Here is an 8,859-nt window from a genome sequence, read left to right as displayed (position 1 = left end):
CTGCTATATTACGTCATGTATGTATAAAGGTGACTATAGGGGTGTTATTTCGTGTTTACAGGGCTCTAATAAAGGTTAAAAAAACATTTCAAAGGTCAATTTTCAAACTTGGAAAGTATTCCATTTAATGATATTGAATCCGACTGCATGGTGATTGAGTGGTTACCACAAATGCCTCACAGCTTGGAGACCCGAGTTCAATTCCTCCCATCTCTGTGTGGTGTTTGCATGTTCTCCCCGTGCATGCGTGTGTTTTCTCCGGGTGAGTTATGTCTTAATATTGCTTATCATGTCTGCTATATTACGTCATGTATGTATAAAGGTGACTATAGGGGTGTTATTTCGTGTTTACAGGGCTCTAATAAAGGTTAAAAAAAACATTTCAAAGGTCAATTTTCAAACTTGGAAAGTATTCCATTTAATGATATTGAATCCGACTGCATGGTGATTGAGTGGTTAGCACAAAGGCCTCACAGCTTGGAGACCCGAGTTCAATTCCACCCATGTCTGTGTGGTGTCTGCATGTTTTCCCCGTGCATGTGTGGGTTTTCTCCGGGTACTCCGGTTTCCTCCCACATTCCCAAAACATGCTAGGTTAATTGGTGACTCCAAATTGTCCATAGGTATGAATGTGAGTGTGAATGGTTGTTGGTCTATATGTGCCCTGTGATTGGCTGGCCACCAGTCCAGGGTGTACCCGGCCTCTTGCCAGAAGACAGCTGGGATAGGCTCCAGCACCCCCCACGACCCTTAGAAAATGAATGAATGTTGGAATGAGGTTCAGCAATCCTGCCTGGATGCTGGCTGCAGTCGGCTTCCTGAAAGAGCTCACAGCCACACTCTGGCATCATTATAAGCAATCCGTATTCATTTAGTCAGGCCGCCTATTGACTTCTCGCTGAAATAATATTACAGGTTATTTGTCATGTCATGAAGCAAAGAGAATTATCTTTATCCCATCACTTGTTTGGAAAAAGTGGATATTGAGCAAGTCTGGGTAACAGTAAAGTATTTATTTATTTTTTTTTAGTGAGGAAAAAAAAAAAATCAATCGGTGCTTCCAGTGATCCATCTCAAGCAAATCAATCATGATTTGTGCAGCAGTGTGAGCAGGAGGAGGAGGACGGCGGTGGCAGCGAGGCGCTGAAACAGAGGGGCCGCAATCTTTAGCCGATACCCCTCTTTTTTTTTTTTTTTTTTTTTTGGAAGCGCTTCTCATAATGGGGTCATCATTTCATCACTTAGTGCATCCAGCAGCCTGCCATTCAGCCTGGGACCATGATGAGGGGGCGGTACCAGCAGCTCAACACACTAGCTCCCCTGCCATACATCTTCATCATCACCATCATCATCATTTGGGTCAATGAAAGAAAAGGAGATGATAAAAAACTAACATTACATCAAAAGTGAGACGTATACGGCGTATGAGAGGAATATGCACGCTTTATTGATTGAATGCATTTTAAATCACATGAATTAGGACACTGGGATAGTCATACATATTTAATATTGTTAAATTGTGCTTATTAATGTGTGTGCCGGGTGATTTCTTCAGCTTGGATCTGGATGCAATAAAAAAAGAAAAGATTATTCATACAAAAAGAATAATATTTTGGGGTTTAATAAAATACAAAAATGACAGCATTAATTTCTTATTGAAGACATGCATTTAAATTAAAAGGGGATAATAATGCAAGAATAATAACGCAAGGTCAAAACATCAAATAAAGCATGCAAGGTGACAAATAAATGATATCCATTATTTTTGTTCCACATTGGGTCCCCTCCTTGAAGCATTTTTTAGGGGGGTGAAAACTGTTTTGAATTTCAATTGGCTTCCAAGTGGCAAAAGCCCTCAGCTAATACATCAAAGAAAAAATTGATGTCAACTAATCGGTTTAGGACACAGATTTAGAATGGTGTAAAAAAAAAATCCCATGAATACTTGAAATATTTTTTTTTAGGCTTGAGAAAAGAAGGCTAGAGGGATGGAAAGAAAAAAAAAGAAAATGCCATTGCAATTAACATGGCAATGATGTCATTATAGCCGCAATAATAGTTATAATAATTCTGAATATCCAATTAAGATTACACTAAAGCTCTCTTTAGGCTTTTTTTTAAAATGGACTTACATAAAATAAACAATACAACTGCTGAATTATTTGTTATAATAACAATATATATACTCACCTGGGTGCTTGTCAAGAGATGGATGCGGTTGCCATAACGACGACACCATCTTTTGAAATGCTTCTAAATGCATGGGATCTGGAATTTGGAATTTTTTTTGCTCGGAAAATGAAGAGAAGAAGAAGTTCCAGGGATGAGTGGTGGAAGTGGACTGGGTCTCATCGGTATCATCATCACGATGGTACCGCTGTCATCTGCTTATTAGGAGGAGGAGGTACCGTGGGCTCGCTTTGTTTATCCACCTCCTCCTCCTCCTACTACTCCTCTTCTATGCTTTTTTTTTTTTTTTTTTTAAAAAGGCTGCTCCCACTGTTCCAGCGTCATCAGTCTTTTTTCCCTCCTCTCTCTCTCTCTCTCAGTTGAGTCCCCCCGCCCCCCCTCCAGTTCCAAAGCTTGCACACACTCTTTAGCAGCGCCTACAGCGATCCCTTTCGGCTTAAGTGAGACTTGAACTCCACTCACTGCAGAGTCAAATGCACACAGCGGAGATAGAAAGAAAATGTTCATATTTATTTTTAAAAATACAATATTTTCTACCAATTTGGTGTGACGGGAATGTGCTATTTAAACATGTTTTAAAAATATCTAATACAAATATATAAATAGTGTTAAACGTGAAGATGAATCATTTAAATGCAATGAATCAGTCGTCTAAAAGTGCATTACGCACGTTTTACGCACCAAAAAATCACAGAAATACAAACACAAAAAAAGACTTAAAATAAATAATTCCTATCCACATTGGAGGCAGACATCCATATCAAGTCATGTATGGACTAATAATCAGAAATAATAATCAGAAAAGTTATCTGCATGTAGATGCATGTCCGAAATGAAGCTGCGACTAACTGGTGTTAGACTGGGAAAAAAAATGAAATGAAGATAATTAAATATATAAAAGAGAAAAGAAGAATGTTAGTTAACGCGAGACATGCGTGGAAGGGGTGAGAAAGAGAGGGAGAGAGGGAGAGAGAGAGAGAGAGAGAGCTTTGAGTGAGTGCTCCTCCACTTTGCAGCGACTACACCCCGAGAGGAGGAGGAGCATGCTGTGCATCGAAGTAGGCTCCTCAATTTCCAACTTAGCATCTTGGCATTGAGGACATTTTCCCATGCAGGCAGAGCCCCCCCTCCCCAAAAGCCTGACTGCGTGCTCACTAAAAAATAGTCATGACAGTGGAGGAGCAACTTTTATAAAAGGGAAGCAACAAAGTGGACTGATAAGAGGAAGAAAAGGTTCTTTTTTTGGGTTTCTTTTTTTTTACCGTAAGGAGCAAGAAAACGGAGGTGGAGGAAAAAGGGGGGCAGAAGGTCCTCACACACACAGCTGTCTCTATGCGCCCCTGAGGTCCTTAAAAAGTAAGAAAAAAACAAAGAGTGGAGGGGGCAAAGTGAGCTGCAGCAGCTATGGCGTATCCTCAGGGCTACTTGTACCAGCCGTCAGCCTCCCTGGCCCTCTACTCGTGTCCCGCAGCTTACGGCACCAGCGTCATATCGGGACCCAGGACCGAGGAGCTCGGCAGGTCCTCCTCCGGGTCCGCGTTCGCGCCCTATGCCGGATCCGCCACCAGCGCCACCGCCGCCGCAGCAGCCGCCAACACCGCCGCTGCTGCCGCGTCCGCAGCTGCCGCGGCAGCCGCCGCCGCCTTCAGCGGAGGCTCGCCCGGGTACAACTCGCACCACTTGCCGTACGGCGCGGACGCGGCGGCGGCTGCTGCTGCCACCTTTACCTCCTATGTGGTGAGTTCACTGTCATACACTTTTTTCGGAAAGTTGTGTTAAGTTCGTTATTATTTACTGTATTCTCTTTTATTTGTTTTTACTGTAATTATAATTGTCTTAAATAATTCCTTATGCAGCTTCGCACTAAAACGATTATTCTATTCAAGTTCTTTTGTTACTTTTTTTTTTTTTTTTGCATTTGCAAAGCTTGGCATGCATGTGGGCCTGCTTATGCTTTACTACAAAGGCTGCGTGATCCCTGCAGAATAGGCTGACACGCCGTGTTAGTTAGAGAAAAGGCCCGCAGGGCATAATGCCAGCTGCATATTTCAATCTTAAATCATAAAAAAAAAAATTATGAACATGAAAAATAAAATGCATCAAACTAAATCCAAACGAATGTAACTCATAATATGTTGATTTTAACCCCGATGTCTCCATGACACACAGAGTTCCCCCTATGACCACACGACAGGCATGGCAGGCTCCATAGGCTACCACCCTTACGCAGCGCCCTTGGGCACCTACCCGTACGGTGACCCGGCCTACCGCAAGAACGCCACCCGGGACGCCACGGCCACACTGAAGGCCTGGCTCAACGAGCATCGCAAGAACCCGTACCCCACCAAAGGCGAGAAGATCATGCTCGCCATTATCACTAAGATGACCCTCACCCAGGTGTCCACCTGGTTCGCCAACGCGCGCAGGAGACTCAAGAAGGAGAACAAGATGACGTGGACGCCACGGAACCGCAGCGAGGACGAGGAAGAGGATGAGAACATCGACTTGGAGAAGAATGACGATGATGACCCTCCTCATAGTAATAATAATAACAAACAAGACAAGACTCAAGATTCATCAGATACTGAAGCAGGTTCGTGGATGAGGGTCGTGGGGGGTGGGGGGGGGTCATCAATTTTTCATCCCAGTCGTTTCCACTCAGGGTGCCAAATTGATTGCTGCTTAATGGTAGTGTATTATTTATAATGGGACAATCGCTTGAAATAATAATCACATTCAACTTGCATGGAAATGCTGCTGGTGCAAAATGTTAAACAAAAATTGTTTTTTTTTTAGAAGTCAGAATTATTATTTATCATTTCAATATCGGGTGTTTTTTTTTCTTCACATGTTCAGATGCCAAAATGCTGCACCCGGTGGACTGTGACAGGTTCAAAGAGGACACCCTACACGGCAAGGACGTGGACCCCCTCCTGAGTGACTCGGAGTCCAAAGACCAGGAGGAGCGGACTATGACATCCGAGTTGTTATTGGATTCTGCCGGTAAGGCCACTACGTCGTCCCCCTCGGCGACGGGGGTAGTGGTGGTGGTGGGGGCCCGCGGACCCCAGGACAAGCCGTCGGACTTGAGCCTCCACGCCCCCACCTCCGTTATCCACTCGCCGCCTTCGGCACCCAAACCCAAACTGTGGTCCTTAGCCGAGATCGCCACCTCATCGGACCGGTGTAGAAGCAGCAGCGGTGAGGCGCAGCGAGGAGGCGGGGAGCAGCAGCAGTCTTGCCCCGCCGTCATAGGCCCAGTTGCCGGGTCTCCTCCGCGGTCCTCCCCGCAGTGCGGCGTTCTTTCCCGGCCTCTGTACTACACGTCGCCCTTCTATCCCGGCTACACGAACTATCACGGGGGTACTTTTGGACACCTCCACGGCAACCCAGTCACCACAGGCTCCCCCAGCACTGCGCACTTCAATGGATTAAACCAGACTGTATTAAATAGAGCAGAGGCTTTGGTGAGGGACAAAGTGAGGGTAGATCTTTGTAAAGACTCCCCTTACGAACTGAAGAAAGGTATGTCAAACATTTAACAACTCCAACTGTGGACTTTTTTCCTTTATTTTAATTTATTTCTTTTTTTTTTGGGAAGGCTGCAAAACTGAACATTATTATCATCACCCCCCCTTAATGGAAATGTTGAGCTTCTCAAATGGTGTATAACAAGGATGATGGTCTTATAAATGGCTGCAGCCGCCGGAAGTGATTTGTATTAAAAGACTAACATGTATATTTAATGTAGCATTTTTGTATTTAAGAAAGAAAAATGGACGACACACTATCTTTGAAGTAAATTATGGAGAATATAATTATATTTGTGAAGCATATTTTTTCTGGGTGAGTGGATGGCATCAGGAAAATACGCATGCATGGTCATGATGATTATGATGATGATGGGTTTTTTTTAAAATCAAACATTTACACAGTGATGATGTAAAGTGCATACGGGGGCACCCTCAAAAAAAAATAGGATGTAATAATAATTCAAATAACAGCATCAGCAAGGCGCAGCCATTTAAGCCAATTACCTGGCGTGTTTTACGCACAGCAATCAGATGAACTCCAGTAATGAGCTCCATTTTATGCCAAATTTAGACCTCATTACTATTTCTTCTTCTCCACGCAAGGAAGGCGTGGTAAAAGCTGTTAAAATAAGAGATTCGACCATGCATTCAGAACAAACCCCCCCCCTACCTCCAGCCCCCCTCATAATCATGGTGTCTCTGTTTTATTGGAGCGCTGGATGCATACGCATACACACACACACATATATACACACACAAGTGCACAAGGGAAGTAGGTTGTCACGCCATGTCGTGCAAACTCTTCCAACTTCCGCAGGTAGGTGTCACACTTGGGCCTAATTTCACACACAAAAAGTGGGGCGGGTGGGTGGTGGGTTGGTTGGAAGGGGGTACTGGTTGTGGTGGTGCTGTAAAAAAAAAAAAAAAAAAAAAAAGAACCCCCCCTCCACACACACACACACACACACACACACACATACAGAGTTATTATTATTATTATTACATTTTTTAATATTAGATAAATAATAACAGCTTTAACAAGATAGGATTGCAACATCATAATTAAAATATCTACTCTAGTGAACAGGAAACAAAACAAAAATCTAAAATGATGAAGGGGTTATTTTTTAAAACTAAAAAATATGTATTTTTTTTTAGAAATACACATACATAAAAAAAACGTGTAGGCCACAAAGCCTTAACAACAAGGCCTTTTCAGGCAAGTACTATAGAAACTATAATATTCGTTTGTTTTTATTGCCTTTATGATTTTTACTTTAGGTATCATTGTTATTATGGTTATTAGTATGATTATTAGTATGATTATTATGCACTTTAATTCCCCCTTAGCTTTTTTTTATTATTATAATCCCTCTCTGTTATGGTGGTCATGTGACTGCACAGACTGGCACATATCATTCAGCTAAATAGCATAATTATATGTGTGTGTGTGTGTGTGTGTGTTCTTCTGTTGGTTCCCTCGGGGTTGAACTGCTCCATGTGTCAAATCCCCCATGAATGCACCATCTTTCTTTCTTTTTTTTTGCTGTGTATTTATTATTATTATTATTATTATTATTATTACTTGAAACAAGAAAAGCTGCTGCTGTTGTTCTCCAATGACAAATAGTAATCCACAGGGGGGGTTATCTTCTTTTCACGCCCTTTTCTGAGGTGCAAATCATCCATGAGAAGGAGAAGAAGGGAGGGAGACATTTATATGTCAAATGGGTTTTTCATGTGGGGTGTATTCAGTTGAGTGCATTAAACAGACAGACATTAAGTGGGATATTAAGAGGGGATTCTAGTACTATAATAATAATTATTATTATTAGTTATGAGCAGTAGTGAGAACACCAAGTATAGGTTCTCAAGATGAAATAAAAGTAAATAGGGTGAAATAATCCCCGAAGCGTGCAGAAGAAGAAGAGATGAGGATGCAGATTGTCTTCAAACAGACTTTTGTTTTTGAAATAATGGTGTTTTTTATTGATGAAAATATATTTCCAGTTTTCCAACAAACAAAAACATAGCACTGAATCTAATTGCATCAATTAAAAAGAATTAAAAAAAAATACCAATTAGAAGTGGAACAATGTGGCCCCATGTCACATTATAATTTTATTCTTAGCTTTTACAATGACTTGTGAGCAGGTTTAAAACACTATTTAATTAATCACAAAATATGCAGCATTTTTTTAAAGAAATACATCTTAAAAAATTACTAACCATGCTAATGATATTTGATTATCATTAACCCTTTACAGCCATTATTATAAATATCTATGAACATTATTGTAGTACTACATATTTATTTGTAGCTTTTACAACAAATATATATTTTTTAACATGTTGACTATTTATAGTAATAATAAAGTGTCGGTATAATACAATTTAATTTCACTGCATTTTCATTGAAAAGTTGAATAGAATATGGTTCGTAATGTTTAAGTGACCTTCCCTGAGACAATTTTGCCTCATATTTATGGAACCAATTGTGGTTCCTCGGCCTAAAGCTGGAGTGTTACCCCATTGATGGACAATTAGACAGTTATAAGGTGATTTAGTGAGTGGAAAAACACCTGTAGACACTTGTAGTGTATATGATATCAAGGTTGAGTACAATCTGTAGTGTAATTTTGCTCGAATTCACTGTCAGGTCCAAGTGTAGATGACGAGTCAAGTGGAATAATGTCTCCATAAGGAGTCACATACCAGGAAAATGCATCAATAACACTGCAACAATTCAATTTTTCCTTTAAAAAAAAAATGCAAAGGTGGATTAAGGACGATATTTTAAGTGTGTGCAGCGTGTGGGTGTTCCTTTAAAATAATCCCACTATTAATATCAATAAATTACCCCTGTTAAACACACACATTTAGAATGGAAAAAAATAAACATGTCAAGGTAGCACGCAGCCATGTTAAGTGGGGGTTATAAAAGGGTCTCCGACACACTGTAAAGCCACCTCAGATAAGGTGGCGGGGAGTGATTTAGCACTTTATTTTTTTCTCGCGCACTTCACCGACTGTTTTTCTTATTTCTCCCGAGAGCTCCTCTGGGAGAGATTACACGTGTAATTTTCAGCAGTGAGATGTTTTAAGTGACCTCCCCCTACATAAATAAAACATTTCT

General features: G+C 41.2%; 1 protein-coding gene across 1 annotated transcript; it reads left to right on the top strand.

Moving 5' to 3' along the window:
• Positions 1–3,223: 3,223 nt before the first annotated feature.
• Positions 3,224–7,845, top strand: irx5a (iroquois homeobox 5a). Its single transcript, XM_058089069.2, has 3 exons — positions 3,224–3,927; positions 4,360–4,783; positions 5,047–7,845. The coding sequence occupies exons 1-3, from the start codon at positions 3,595–3,597 to the stop codon at positions 5,730–5,732; spliced, it is 1,443 nt and encodes a 480-aa protein (XP_057945052.2). The 5' UTR covers positions 3,224–3,594; the 3' UTR covers positions 5,733–7,845.
• The last annotated feature ends 1,014 nt before the right edge of the window (positions 7,846–8,859 follow it).

Source organism: Doryrhamphus excisus, linkage group LG13 (assembly GCF_037039965.1).
Source record: "Doryrhamphus excisus strain RoL-2023G ecotype Guam linkage group LG13, RoL_Dexc_Guam_v1.1, whole genome shotgun sequence".
NCBI classification, from domain to species: domain Eukaryota; kingdom Metazoa; phylum Chordata; class Actinopteri; order Syngnathiformes; family Syngnathidae; genus Doryrhamphus; species Doryrhamphus excisus.
Note: the sequence above shows the minus strand (reverse complement) of the source record. Positions and strands in the feature narration are given on the sequence as shown.

Bases quoted from the DNA above. Each gene is read 5' to 3' on its own strand.
- irx5a (XM_058089069.2), top strand. From the start codon at position 3,595: ATGGCGTATCCTCAGGGCTACTTGTACCAGCCGTCAGCCTCCCTGGCC. The intron at 3,928-4,359 runs GTGAGTTCACTG...CATGACACACAG, and splicing joins CCACCTTTACCTCCTATGTG to AGTTCCCCCTATGACCACAC. The intron at 4,784-5,046 runs GTTCGTGGATGA...TCACATGTTCAG, and splicing joins TTCATCAGATACTGAAGCAG to ATGCCAAAATGCTGCACCCG.